This window comes from Zootoca vivipara, chromosome Z1 (assembly GCF_965207765.1).
Source record: "Zootoca vivipara chromosome Z1, rZooViv2.hap1.1, whole genome shotgun sequence".
In the NCBI taxonomy this organism is placed as follows: Eukaryota; Metazoa; Chordata; class Lepidosauria; order Squamata; family Lacertidae; genus Zootoca; species Zootoca vivipara.
In genome coordinates, this window is record NC_142583.1 from 60,380,129 (window position 1) to 60,394,758 (window position 14,630).

Here is a 14,630-nt window from a genome sequence, read left to right on the forward strand (position 1 = left end):
TGCGCTCTGGCACTCATCTTGGCCCTCTGTGCACCAGTAGCGGTTTAGTCATGCTGGCCACATGACCCAGAAAGCTGTCTGTGGACAAATGCCAGAGGTAGCCCAACCCCCACACATGCTGGATAACCCTGAAATTACCCAGACCCCCGGTTGGGGGCTGGGAAGGATAAACGCCCAATGCCTGAGCCAAGGTCTCCCTACATCTGAATCTTAATAAAGTTGTGTCCTGTGTCATTATTCCCCTCGGGGGCTGCCTGGGGTTTTGGGGGACTCCGCCTGACCGCGCAAATGCCAGCTTCCTCGGCCTGAAGCAAGATGAATGCCACACCCCATAGTCACCTTTGACTGGACTTAACCGTCCAGGGGTCATTTACCTTTACCTTGCAAGACACGTACACAACAGCCCTCCAAAAATTCAGTGGTAGTGGCAGAAACAGATTGCTAGGATGGGGGTGAGGAACCCCCTTTCAGATGTTGTTGAACTCCTAACTCCCATCAGTCCCAGTCAGAATGGCAAATGGGTTTATGGGAGTTGTAGGAGAGCAACACAGGGGGCAGCCCCAGATTCCCAACCTGTGTGCCCGGCTAGTGCAGAGCTTGTCTGAGGCCTTGTTAGAATAAAGTTATAAACTCAAACAAAAATGCAGCTAATTCCTTCAGTAGCACCTTAAAGACCAACTAAGTTTTTATTTTGGTATGAGCTTTCGTGTGCATGCACACTTCTTCAGATACCTGAAGAAGTGTGCATGCACACGAAAGCTCATACCAAAATAAAAACTTAGTTGGTCTTTAAGGTGCTACTGAAGGAATTTTTTTATTTTACTTCGATCCAGACCAACACGGCTACCTACCTGTAACCAAAATGCAGCTGGTCACTGGAGGGGCCCCTCAAGCCCTCTTAGCCCTCCAAGGCCTGAGGCAAGTCTAGCCAGCTGTCCCCACCTCTGCATGGACCTGCCCTGTGTCAGGCAAAATTCCTGGTGGCTTCCACTGTTCTGAGGTGTGTTGAAATATTTTAGTCCCCCTCAGAATTACTCAGGTGTTTTACCTGAGGAGGAACCTCAACATTTGCTTTGACTTGTGTTTTAGATAGAATTCCGTGGCAACTTGGTAGTGTGTCAAACCTCACGTGGTTTGTTCTGCTAATCTTACTCCTCAGATAGGATCCATCTCGAATTTCACTTTAAGTGAAATTCAGCAGTGACTCTAATTTCCTGTCATCAATATTCACATTGCTAAACATGATAAAATAAATTAAAAGGTGAGCTCGCATCTTGACCTCAAAATATTACGTAGAGTTTTAATGCTTTAATACCCATCCTGGCAATCGTTATCATCGTAATCGCTAAAAGGCTTATTATGGTAAATGTCAAGCATTAACTTTCGGCTTTCTAGCTCCATGCTCCTTGACCAGCTGTCGTCTTCCGTACTTGCAGAGCTGCTCTTTGTGTCCTCTCTGGATTGGCTGGATTCCCCTTCCATAGAACGACTGTTCTCCTCGCCTTTGGATTCACTGCTTTCTGTTGATCTGCTCTGCTGGCCTTGCCATTCTTCAGACCGGAGAGCATTCGAATCGCTGTCTTCACTGCTGGCGCTGTCTTGGGAATCTTTGCTGCTCTCAGACGATGCACTTTGAGACAACCTGCTGTCACCCTGGCTGGATTCATCTGTGTCCTCGGATGATTCTTCGCTCTCTTCTGTAGATGTGCTCTTCTCACTTGATCTGCTGTGTTGTCTCTTAAACTCTCTGGATTCGCTGCCCCTTGGTGGGACTTTCCCTACTTCTTCATTAGAGTCACTCTCCTGCTCTTTAGATCTGCTAACACTGGGTTCATCTGATTTGTCGCTTATCTCTACAGATTTTTTCAAAGTCTTCTCATGGGAGCCCCTGCTGTCTTCAGTGGATTCACTCTTTAAGTCTTCTGCAGATGCAATGTCGTCATCTTCTCTAGACTGACTGTTCTCATCCTCTCTAGACTGACTAGCCCTGAGTTCTCTGGACTGGCTATCTGCATCTTCCCTGGACTGGCTGTGCACATCTTCCTTGGAGCGACTGGGTGCATCTTCCCTGGAGTGGCTGTGTCTGACTTCCCTGGAGCGGCTGCGTGCATCTTCCCTGGATTGACTGTGCTCGGCTTCCCTGGATCGGCTGTGCACATCTTCCCTGGATTGGCTATGCGCATCTTCCCTGGAGTGGCTGTGCTTGGCTTCCCTGGATCGGCTGTGTGTATCCTCCCTGGATTGGCTATGCGCATCTTCCCTGGAGTGGCTGTGCTTGGCTTCCCTGGATCGGCTGTGCACATCTTCCCTGGAGTGGCTGTCAAAGGTCTCTTTGGACTGACTGCGGCTGTGCCCTCTGGATGAAGGCTTTACAGCCTCTCTGGAATGACTGGTTGCATGCTCTCTGGATCTACTGGGAACATTTTCTGTTGATTGACTAATGTCTTCTACAGACTGGCTTTCTTCTTTGGAATCAGCACCCTCCTCCTGCAGGGACCTTTTCTCTTCAGGACTGTGATCTTCATCTGAATCAGCATCAACATAATGGTATACTTTCCTGGCAAACTGTTCCACTGATTTGCTGTGATGTTTGGCTTTTCTCTGCCCATTTTCTCGGCTGCTTTCCTGGCTGCTTTCTTTCGAATGGACATCTCCATGAAGCATGTGAGAATCACTGTCATGGCTCTCAAAGATGTTTGGGTCATCTCCTTGCATTCCTTTGTCATCAAAATCATACCTATCCTCTTGGCTGCTGCTGCTGTAACTATTTTGGAAGCCGCCCAGAGTGGCTGGGGGAACCCGGCCAGATGGGCGGGGTATAAATAATAAATTATTATTATTATTATTATTATTATCACTTCCTTGTTTTTTGCTATAATCAGTAATTTGGTTATTCTCTTTTTCAAGGTCTCTGCTCTCACTACTGCTGCTACTGCTGCTGCTACTACTACTGCCATCATGGCGTTGGCCGATAGCATTGTCACCATCTTGCTCCTCGTTGGTCACCCGAGTTTGCTGATCATTTCCTTTGTTTGGAGTTACAGTGTGTCCATGAGTGGCTTCCTCGTTATGTCCATCATCACCACTGGCACCCTCATCATTGGTCAGATCACTTCCTCCTTTCCCCATGAAAGTATACAAGACTTGATCAGGGGTATAAAGCATGCCATCATTTTCAACATCAAACTGCTCTTTGGATTTTCTGATATCACTGTGGTCTTCGCGAACCTCATTTTGATCCTCCTATAGAAGACGACAAATGAGAAGGGGGACAAAACTTTATTATTTCACCTTTTTTTAGAGTTTCAAAGGCCAAGTGGCACTCTTGCTTCTACCCCAACAAGCACCTGTTTTGCCAAAAAGCAAGGTGGTTCTTTTACAGTGAGATTCAGAAGCAATACAAAATACACAAGTGAGAGAGAAGATTGAAGGTTTTTGTTCTAAAACAGCAAGCAATGTATTCATATCAAGCAAGCACTTCAATCTGCCACTTGGAAGCCCTCAAGAAGCGGAGAAGCGGCTCCCCCAGCCTCAGTTTGCACAGCCCTGCGGCCGATGAGTCTGTGCACAAGCTTCAGAGAAACTCTGCCCAAACCGTCAGATTTTATAGACAACCTGTGTAGCTTTCAAGACTGGCTACGTGCAGATCATCCATTAGCCACCCCCTCTCAAGGCCTCACTTTCTCAAAACATGTCAAACATGAGAGAAGGTACCAAGTACTATCCTTCCAAACTGATAAGGTAGCTGGGGGAGGGGGTTGGGGCTTCACCTCCTCGCAATGTTCCCCAAACATCAAAGACTGTTCTCAAAACATTCATATTAGAAAATAACGATGAGAAGCCAAAATACATTCCATCAAAAAACTCAACAAGAGAGAGGGAGGGGAAAGGAACAGAGGCGGGAAAGGCTCCGTGTCAGACCTCTAACTCCTCGATACATTTTGTCTTCCGGATACATTTTCCATACGGCACCATGACACAGCGTTTTGCTGCTGTATCTATCAAAATGTTACAACTGCATGAAAATGGCCTCCTAAAATTCTCCACTCTATACTTTCAGGCAGTGAAATTGGGAGCAGGGTAGGACTGTGTAGCTCAACTGACTTCCACCCAGGTGAGTTGCTGCAGTATACCAGGATGGGGTGGGAGATGGCAAGGTTGCAAGGTTGGCACAGCGCAAATACAGCAGAGCAGTCAATCTGGCGTTCCTGCTGGCGTGTTTTCACCGTGCCAACCACACCACTGCCATGCTGGTGTGCTGCTGTGACTCAGCCAGATGGAGGTCAAGGCTGGGTGGAGAAAGTAGCTGTTAGTATGTAGAGAGACTTGCCAACTGGGTAGGAGAGAAAGAAAGGTAAGGCACAAGAAACTAGAGAGGAAAAGTGAGGCAGGAACGTCACTGGGGAGTGAATCTATTGAAGCGGGAGCTGTGATCAAACATTATATGCAGGCAGGTGAGTCTGGAGCTAAGTGCTGGAGCCTAAGCTGCAAGGGACAGCAGAGGATCTAGGAGCAGCAAGAGAATGAGTTGCAGTGGGAACATCACCTTGCTGTACCACACGGGCAACACCAATTCACCAAAGAGGACTCCACCAATAAGGAGGAGTCTATAGGAAAGGATTATCTTATATTTGAAGGGAAGTTCGTTCTTTTATAAAGCTTTGTGAACTTTGCTTGCACAGGTTTCAGACTCTCATCTGAAGGTCCTGTGTGAGTGTCTGGAGGCAGTTGGAGGATGGATGGCGGCTAACAGATTGAGGTTGAATCCTGACAAGACAAAAGTACTGTTTTGGGGGGACAGGGGGCGGGCTGGTGTGGAGGACTCCCTGGTCCTGAATGGGGTAACTGTGCCCCCGAAGAACCAGGTACACAGCCTGGGAGTCAATTCTGGCTACTACAATTCAAAGGTTTATATGGTAACCTTTTAAATACCTACCAGAGATGTTCCGTCAGCAGACTGATCATCAGAACTGTCCCCATGGTCATGGTAGTCCTTGTGACCTGCCCATTTCCTCTGAACTGTCTGGTGGTGGACTCTGAAATAATTGCTGTCATCATTGTCCCGAGTGATCCATTCATGGTCATCTTCTGAAGAGCTCTCTAGGCTTCCACTGGAAACTTTCCTGATGAAGTTCTTGCCTTCACTGCTCTCATGGCTAGTGCTCACACGTTCACTGGCATCTTTCCTTCCATTTTCCATGCTTGTGCTTAGCCTGCTCTCTGTATCTTCGTCACTAACATCTGTGGAATCAGCTACCTCATTCAAGCTTCCTTCCATTGCTGTAGCCTGTACAAAAAGATGGACATTAAGGAATGCCTTGTTGCAGTTTTGCTGTTGCTCCTGTTCTTATGCATTTGTTATATTATAGTACAGTGTTTCTCAACCAGTGTGCCTCCAGATGTTTTGGGACTACAACTCCCATCATTCCTGACCACTGGTCTTGCTAGCTAGGGATGATGGGAGTTGTAGTCCCAAAACATCTGGAGGCACACTGGTTGAGAAACACTGTTATAGTAAATGCCAAAATTAGTGTGGCTCCTATCACATGGGAGTATATCAGCCACCCCTAACGCTCCAGCTGTTTCATCCTACAACTCACATCATCCCTGATCATTGGCCATGGTGGCTAGGCTAATGAAAGTTGAAGGCCAGCAACATTTGGAGGGACACATGTGCACAGGTGTATTTCTATCAAATTTTGTGTGTTTGTGTGTCCTACTCCTTTGCTGGGCTGGCCCTATCATTAGGTAGAGCAAGGCAACTCCTGGGATTTTCTGCCTCAGGTACCATAATAACTTGGGTGTCCTTGAGTACTATGCATCTTGACTTTGGGAGGGACCACCATTTGCTGATCTGCCTCACACAGCAGAATGTATTGAGCCTTTGCCTCCAAAGATCTAAATGGAAGCTGCTCCCCAGCAACTGGTAGCAAAGGAAGACTTGCTTTTATCAAGGGCTGAGTTCCAGCTTGCTTCAGTGGTCATCTGTGGGCTGTGTGACAGAAAACAAAAGGCAACACTTGGGAAAACCAAGGAGGAGGGCAAGAAAGGCTGCCTAAATAATTATAGTGTGGCAGATGGCCAGGTGATTTCATCCATAGCACAACTCAAAATCTGAAGGAATTGTTTTTTGTTTGGTTGTGTTGCACTCAATGTAACTTGATGATCTCAAGTGGTACTAGGCAGAGTTCTTTCCTGTTTTTGACTCCTAAAATAATTTTGTAGCAGAATTCATCATTTAATGAAAGAGAAAGTACAATGACCTGCTTACCCAATGTTCCTCAGAGCTCCTGTGATGTGCACCTAGGTGCCTGGATACCTGGATATATTAAAAGAAGAAAAACATGAATGAATGAATGAATGAATGAATGAATGAATGAATGAATGAATGAATGAATGCTGTAGCTCAGGCACGTCCAACAAGTAGATCACTGGACATCTGTGGTAGATCACTGGTAGATCGCTGGCTCTCCCCAAAGAAGCTCAACAACTTTGGCTCCCCTAAAAAAGCTCAACATTTTTGCCCTGCACTCCCCAAAATGTGGCTTTCCTCCTCCCTAAAAGCAGGTCAACAACTTTGACCTGAACCCCTAACAAACGGGGCTTTTCTTCTCCCTAAGAAACTCAACAACTTCAACCTGAACTCCAAAAAACAGGGCTTTCCTTCCTAAAAAAAAAGCTCAACAACCTTAACCTGAACCCCACAAAAGGGGGTAGATCACTGCCAGTTTTTAACTCTGTGAGTAGATTGCAGTCTCTTGAGAGTTGGCCACCCCTGCTGTAGCTGTTAGAGAAATTATTCAGAAGAAAGTCAGCACAAAGGAACAAGCCAGTTGAAGTTACATGTTTTTATATCCTACTGATTTCAGCGGGTGAGCTGAGGACATACTTAAAACCAAACATGTTTAAAATGTCAGGGTTGCAATGCATTTTTTTTTAAAAAAAATACTTACAGGACGAGCACAGGATAGAGCCCACAGGGAGATAAACAAGAGTGCCATCCTCTTCATAATCATTTTAGTTTCTGTAACAACATCAAAAGCAGTGTGTAAAAATAGAGAGTGAGCAGCAACTGTATTGGCCATTTTTAGGTCAGAGATGGTAAAGAGTCCCTCCATCACTGCTCCTTTTCATCATGCTAGTGCCAGAGTACACACCTGGCTGGTTTATGCAGAAAGACCTAGACCAGGCTTGCTAAGGCTGTTGTTGTTTAGTCGTTTAGTCGCGTCCGACTCTTTATGACCCCATGCTAAGGCTAGTCATTTCTTTTTGCAGGGCAGAATGGCCCACTGCATGTTGCTAGCAAGTGGATTCAGCCCACATGCGGCCAGCTGCCAATTCCATGCCAGTTTAGAGCAACAAATCAGTGTTGCTTGCTAAAACTATGTATGATGTGCAACTATGCAACGATAGGGGGAAACCAAATTTGCATGTGCATTTTATTTTTTCCAGGCAATTATTACTTCATGTGTTTTGAGCACACAGGCTGCACTGGGGCCGGCCCACTTGTGAGGCAAAATGAAACAACCACCTCAGGTGGCAGGGGATCCACAGGGCCAGCATATCCTGATGTAGATCTTTATCCCCCCCCCCCCGTTCTTGATGTAGATCTTCACTCACCCCTTCTTTTCTGGTAGTGGTAGGGAAGGGGGCGTTGTTTTGCATTTGGCCTCAGGTGGCAAAATGTATTGAGCTGGCTGTGGTCTGCACTTTAAAGCACACCACATCTACAAACAAAACCGTATTTTGATAGAGAGGGCATGCCTGGAACTTTGTTTGCCAAATGTGTCCTCCTGCACATAATCTAGTGGTTGTACACAGAATGTTGACTGCATTTCTGAGAAGTTGAAGTAATAGGGTATATTTAATTGTAAACAGCTTTGGTTTTTTTTTAATGAAGCAGCATACAGGTTCTGCTGAATAAATAAAACATATAGAGCCATCATTGCTTTGTGTCCCACCATGCTTTCATAACACTTCAAACGGTACCCCTGAAAAGGCTGAGAGGGAAACAGAGAATCGGGACCCAACACCTGCATTTTTGTATGACTCATAGGTGACTCACTACACCCTGCCCCTAATAACTATGGAAATAGTATTTAAAGGATTGTTTAATAAATAAATTCCGTTTCCTAACTACCGGTACATGAAAGAAACAAGGGTATATCTCACACATCCACATAAGCACTCATAAGAACTAGTGTGGTGTAATGGTTAGAGTATTGGACTCGGACCGGGGAGACCAGGGTTTTTAAACCAATAAAAGAACCACTAAACACTTGTCCAGCAGTGCCTCTAATGATGTTTGCCCTATCCATTGACTTTAGACATAAACTTACACATTCCATGTTCAAACATATTACTTAACGTAACTTCTCAACTGAGAATATTGAGCGGTTGGCATAACAAGGTCCTGATTTGGGTCATTAACATAGTTAAAGAAAGGGGTTCCACATCTCTTGGAAGGTGTACCTATTTGTTATGCCTTTAATTGCCCTCCTGTGTTTAGTAAGGCGCTCAGACATTGCTGGATCCCAGGTATTATTTTCCCATATGTTCCGGGGTATTTCAGTCTGGTTCTTCCACTCCTGAGCTATTGCTAATTGTGCTGCGGTCAGTAGGAAGCCTACTAGTTCTCCGCGATGCGGTGTGGAGCCCAAGTCTATGTCCAAAGATAGGAGGGCTAAGGCAGGGTGTTTTGGGGATAAATTGCAGAGAGGGCGAACCATGTCTAAGTGGCTTGTAGAAACCTTGAGTGACTTGTAGAAAAGGAAGTAGATAAATGCAATAAATAAATAATGTGCCTTCTTTATTTTTAAGTGCTAAGCTTCTCTCTCTCTCTCTCTCTCTCTCTCTCACACACACACACACACACACACACAAAGAAATGGACAAGAATGATCCTAAGTCGCTTGCAACATGACTTAGTAAATTTCATGATTGAGTTGTATGAAATAAAGGGAGCAAATGCAATTAGGAAAGTAAAGCATTCCTCCAGGTCATTCCTCTTCACACAACCACACACAATACCTTTGTACAGTTAGATATAGATGCTACCTCCAAGACAACAACATTGGGGAAATGATTGCAGCAGCTCCAGATAAGTGATCACCTGCACACAGTATTCTCAAAACACATTGGGACTAATGATCCATGGATGATGGTCTATTAGAAGAAGGGGCACTTCCCCACTATTTAAAATAATAATAATTGGGGGTGACTGTCTATTATTGTCTCTGGCTCCTCCTACTGTTGGTCTCCCTGTCTTTTGCCTTACTGGTCCCAATGGGCACCAGTCACTTCTGTTAGTGATAAGTGTACATGCATCCTTGCACCGTGTTTTGAAGCTGCCCCTTTCCTTCTTAGTGCATATGTAGCATATAGATCTCCTATCACAGATTGACAATAATAATCACTACAGCTGGAACCTTTTGCATTGCCTGATAAACATGGAAGCCCAATCCTTTTGAATGGTGGCACCATGCTGGGATTCATCAAATGTTTAGATAAGAAGTGAGGAGATATCAGGAGATGATGCATAAAAATCAGCCCTAAACCTTGTTCAGCCAGCGGGGCCACACATATTTCAACAATAAATAATGGAAACCAGGTACATATTATTAGCAAACATGGCATTAATATTACAGAATTACAGAATAGTAGTGTTGGAAGAAACCCTGAGGGTCATCTAGTCCAACCCCCCCACGATGCAGAAATCCTGCTCATAGCTGTCCCCAGGCGGAAGTGAACCACCAACCTTCTGGTTAACAGCAAGACACACAGAACTTGTATTTTGGAGGCAAAGTTTGTAGGCAAGATTCTCCCAATTTATTGTTTCGTCTTCACATGCATCCAAATTTGCATTTTATAAAACACTCATTTCCATTGTTCAATGAGTATCAAAATGATTTAAAGACCCCTTTTGCATAAATCTCATAAACATCAGTTAATGAGAACAGGGACTTAACATTCTCCTTCATCATCATCATCATTCATTAATGCTTCCTCATTAATCTCCCACATCTTTAAGACTTCTCATTAATACAGTTCCAGCAGGTGCCCCCTGTGCTGGCTTTAACTCTTAACAGCATTGGAACAAGGAAAATAATTTAAGATTTTACCTTTGTGTTTGTCTCAATGAGGTTGCTGCAAGGTTTTCTTTTTCAAAATTGCTCCACCAAAGCACATCGGTTTGGGATCTAATTCTTGAACACCAGTTTTTGACATCTTCTTTGACGGTGCATGAATTTAAACTCTGCTTCAGCTGCAAAAGGACCAATCAGAAGCCTTGAGGAAGAGAGTGATGTCATGAGGTGTCATCAGGCATCCAGGCCGCCCCCGCTTCCCTTCTGCCTCCAAATGGACGTTTTCCCTAAAAATAAGATGTGGTTCTCAAAATGACTAGACCAGTTTGCATTTAATGAGGGATCTTGCTAAGGGTTCATTTGGATTTCTAAATTTATGCCACTTCTCATGCATGCAGGCTTATGAGTGTAAACAGTTGCAGTGTCACCCACATTTATACCCAGAGTGTTGTCATCCCCAGTCGGACTCACTTCCTGCTAATATATGTATTATACCAATAGACAGTTTGTACCGAAATGCTTCCGAGCACTGTCTTTAGCATAAAAAGATTTGTGGGCTACCATATCTTCTTGCCTTACAGCCACCACGTGGGAGGAACAGCTGCAACACTGAAATGAAACTGCTGAATTTGCCCTTTGCAGCTGTGATACAACAAATTGGCATGCTACAGACGCCAAGGGAGAGAAGCTTGCACCCAGCTAGGAGTTTCTTTAGCATGTCTGCTGTGACTGCTTAGGCCAGTGATGGCGAACCCATGACACACGTGTCAGATGTGACACGCAGAGCCCTCACTGCTGGCACGCGCCCCATCGGCCCATTCGCGCTGTTGTTGTTGTGTCCCCCCCCATTTGTTCTCCCGCTCCACTACAGCTTGTCTCCGCTGTTAAAACCCAGATCCTTTTTTGTTGTTGTTGTTGCTGGTAGCCAGAGATTGGTTTTTAACCCTTTCTGTGCTGTTTCTTCTGGCGCTTTGGCAGACGATGATTGGGTGTAACAGCGTTCATTTTTAACCCGTTCTGTGCTGGGTTTTTTGGCGCTTTGGCAGACTATGTCAGTGCTGTGTGTTAGTTCCAGCGAAGGTATTATTCGTCATTTATTTCTGTTCTCTTTCCCCCCCAAAAAGCGCAGCAGCTTTGGGGCATCCCCCCCAAAAAAGCAAAGCAACTTTTGCACACACACCCCCCAAAAAAACCCTCCAAAACTTTGGTCAGCAGCTCCCCCCAAAAAGCTCAACAACTCTGGGCACTTTGTGATAAATAAGGGGTTTTTGGTTTGGTTAGGTTAAATAATAAGTTTTTGGTTTATTAAATACAGTTATATATTACAATTACAGTGGTACCTCTACTTACGAATTTAAAGCGTTCCGAACACACATTCGTAAGTAGAAAAATTTGTAAGTCGAATCCCATAGGAATGCATTGGGAGAAAAAATTCGTAAGTAGAAGCAACCCTATCTAAAAATTCGTAAGTGGAAAAAAATCCAAGATGCATCCAAGATGGCGGACGGAGCTCCATTCGTAAGTAGAGTTATTCGTAAGTAGAGGTACCACTGTATACATTTTTGTTATTTAAACTATAAATATCATGAAATTATTATTTTTTCTCGAAGTGACACACCACCCGAGTTATTCTCGGTTTTTTGGCGAATTTTGACACACCAAGCTCAAAAGGTTGCCCATCACTGGCTTAGGCAGTGGAAGAGGCAAGCCGTTTTTCAATTTCAAACTGAAAAGTGGGTTGCCTCTTCAGTGTGTGGTAGACACAGTGCTGGATTAAACCCTGTGGAGGACCCTAGGCAGTCAAAATCTCGGGGGGGGGGGGCTCACAAGAGCGGCAACAAACAATATTTATGCTTCTACTCGGCTACTTGCGAATATTCTACTAGGATCTGGAGTCAGCAGGAACTTGCAACAAGCTAACTCATAGAAAGCTTCGTACCTGGAGGTTTCCGATTCATGCACTCTAGTGGAATACAGTAACATTGAACAAAGAAAGCTTGGTTGTTAATTTTCTTTCAAGATCAAATCAATATTATTTTGATCCGTTGTCACAGGGCCCCTAAAAGGAATGGGGCCTACTCTGCCTATCCAGCACTGGGTAAACACTTCAAAGGAATATTTAAATATTCCTCTTGTTAGTTTCATTTCTTAGAATTTTGAAGTGTCAGGCATAGCTCTAGTGGCTTTAGCCCAAACGTAGCAGAGTTTTCCTGCACAGCGCAGAAGCTAGTTGAGGTGGAAATGACTAGTCGGCTAGACGCAGAATAACTATTTACAGGATTTATTAAAAAAAACAAAAACCAGCAGAGTTTCTGCATACAAAGCAAAGCAAAATAAATCCTTACTCTCTCTCTCTCTCCAACCATATACACAGCACTTCTACTCCTAACACCTAACAAGAAATAATTGTGCTAGCATTCCTAGATAACAGAGTTCAGTGCTGGTCATTAACCAATCAGATAGTAGTTTCCAGGCCAGGCAGACCTTGGCTTTCTGCCAAGAGTAAATTGACACTGCCTTGAGTTAAATGTATGAAGCAAGAATCTGTAAGTTTCCCATGAGAACCAATTAACAGAAACTGAACACCCCCTCACAGATTCTTCTGGACAATTAACATCAAATAACACCTGTGTAGGAACTTTTACTGTTCACTCATTTCTCCAGCAAACCTAAACCCTTGCACATTTGCTTGTTCTTTATCTTTGCCAATGGTTTTGTTAACATATCTGCCACATTCTGATCACTTGATACATAGGTACATGTGAGTACATTGTCCTGTACACTGCAACGTACATTTTGGTATTTCACAGCAATATGTTTTGAACATGACTTGAAACCCTGTGTTTTACTTAAGGTTATACCAGCCTGATTGTCAATGTAAACTTGTACTGGTTCTCCACAATTTACATTTAAATCTGCTAACAAACGCTTGAAATAAACCACCTCGTTGCACAATTCACTCAATGCGGCGTACTCAGATTCCGTTGACGACACACTTACAACGTTCTGCTTGCGCGATCGCCAGCTAATTAAAGCTCCACTGAACATTATGACTAATCCTGTGACAGATTTTCTATCTGGCAAATTTCCCCAGTCACTATCACAGTAGCAACTCAACATTTCATCCTCTGAAGAATTTAGTTGTAACTTATAGCCAATTGTCTGTTTGAGATATCTCAGAACTTGCTTTACCCCTTTCCAGGCATTTAGTGTGGGTTTTGAGACCAATCTACTTAGTATGCCTACTGCATAGCTAATATCAGGTCTGGACCATTGTGCTAGAAGCTAGTTGAGGTGGAAATGACTAGTCGGCTAGACGCAGAATAACTATTTACAGGATTTATTAAAAGAAAATAAAACTAGCAGAGTTTCTGCATACAAAGCAAAGCAAAATAAATCCTTACTCTCTCTCTCTCTCCAATCATATACACAGCACTTCTACTCCTAACACCTAACAAGAAATAACTGTGCTAGCATTTCTAGATAACAGAGTTCAGTGCTGGTCATTAACCAATCAGAGAGTAGTTTCCATGCCAGGCAGACCTTGGCTTTCTGCCAAGAGTAAATTGACACTGCCTTGAGTTAATTGTGTGAAGCAAGAATCTGTAAGTTTCCCATGAAAACCAATTAACAGAAACTGAACATCATTGTGGTTTCAAGGAACATATAAAAGTTAATCTAGCGCTAGATCACTGCTGAGTGCCCTAACCAGAGCACTGTAACCATTTGATGTAGTGCAGCGGGCTCTGTTTCTAATATGTCATAATATTATTGCTCTATTATTGCTCATCATTCATTCTGCCCGGACACTGAAGTCTAGCGCCGAGGGCCTTCTGGCGGTTCCCTCACTGCGAGAAGTGAAGTTACAGGGAACCAGGCAGAGGAAATAAAAATCTTACTTTTAGAAGACATCTGAAGGCAGCCCTCTTTAGGGAAGATTTTAATATTTGATGAATTATTGTATTTCAATATTTTTCTGGAAGCCGCCCAGAGTGGCTGGGTTTCCTGGGCGGCTTCCAGAAAAATATTGAAATACATTAAGTCATCAAATATTAAAATCTTCCCTAAAGATATGGGCAGGATATAAATAAATTATTATTATTATTATTATTATTATTATTATTATTATTATTATTATCTCACACCATAGATGTGTATAGTGGCATTATATAGTGGCAGTTTTCTTTGTGTGTTCTGCTGTGAATTGATGCTCCCAAATTAATGGGCTGAACCAAGTGTAAATTTCCACCGGATGACAGATTTACATGGAAATGGGCCGGAACGGACTTGGAAATGAAAACATGTGAAAGCAACACAGACCAGAAATAATACTGTCTATCCTTATGAAGAGGTGCTGGGGAAACATATACCAATGACTGCGCCCAGCTTGGACCTAAATAAAACCTTGCCACATCCTGTTAGTGAGACATGAGGGACTGGAGGCAGAGAAAGCTTACCCAAGCAGAAGAAAATCCATGACGGCTACTACAGTTTCCCCACTTCCTCACACTCAGCTCAGCCATTTCCTCACGACACCCACAAGGA

The 14,630-nt window shown here is 43.9% G+C and overlaps 1 protein-coding gene across 2 annotated transcripts; it reads right to left on the reverse strand.

Moving 5' to 3' along the window:
• Positions 1–1,162: 1,162 nt before the first annotated feature.
• On the reverse strand, positions 1,163–10,249 carry LOC118084548 (uncharacterized). Of its 2 annotated transcripts, XM_035114170.3 has the most exons (5): positions 10,122–10,249; positions 6,954–7,024; positions 6,272–6,319; positions 4,937–5,287; positions 1,163–3,243 (listed from the first exon to the last, which is right to left on the reverse strand). In XM_035114170.3, the coding sequence occupies exons 2-5, from the start codon at positions 7,014–7,016 to the stop codon at positions 1,309–1,311; spliced, it is 2,397 nt and encodes a 798-aa protein (XP_034970061.3). In that variant the 5' UTR covers positions 7,017–7,024; positions 10,122–10,249; the 3' UTR covers positions 1,163–1,308. The 2 variants fall into 2 exon arrangements, with proteins under 2 accessions (XP_034970061.3, XP_088516679.1); XM_088660553.1 differs by lacking the exon at positions 10,122–10,249 and having other exon boundaries at positions 6,954–7,255.
• Positions 10,250–14,630: the final 4,381 nt, after the last annotated feature.

Coding starts and splice junctions, on each gene's coding strand:
- LOC118084548 (XM_088660553.1), bottom strand. CDS start 7,118: ATGGAGGGACTCTTTACCATCTCTGACCTAAAAATGGCCAATACAGTT. Junction 6,320..6,953: donor CTCTATCCTGTGCTCGTCCT/GTAAGTATTTTT, acceptor TAATATATCCAG/GTATCCAGGCACCTAGGTGC. Junction 5,288..6,271: donor GGAGCTCTGAGGAACATTGG/GTAAGCAGGTCA, acceptor CTTTTTGTACAG/GCTACAGCAATGGAAGGAAG.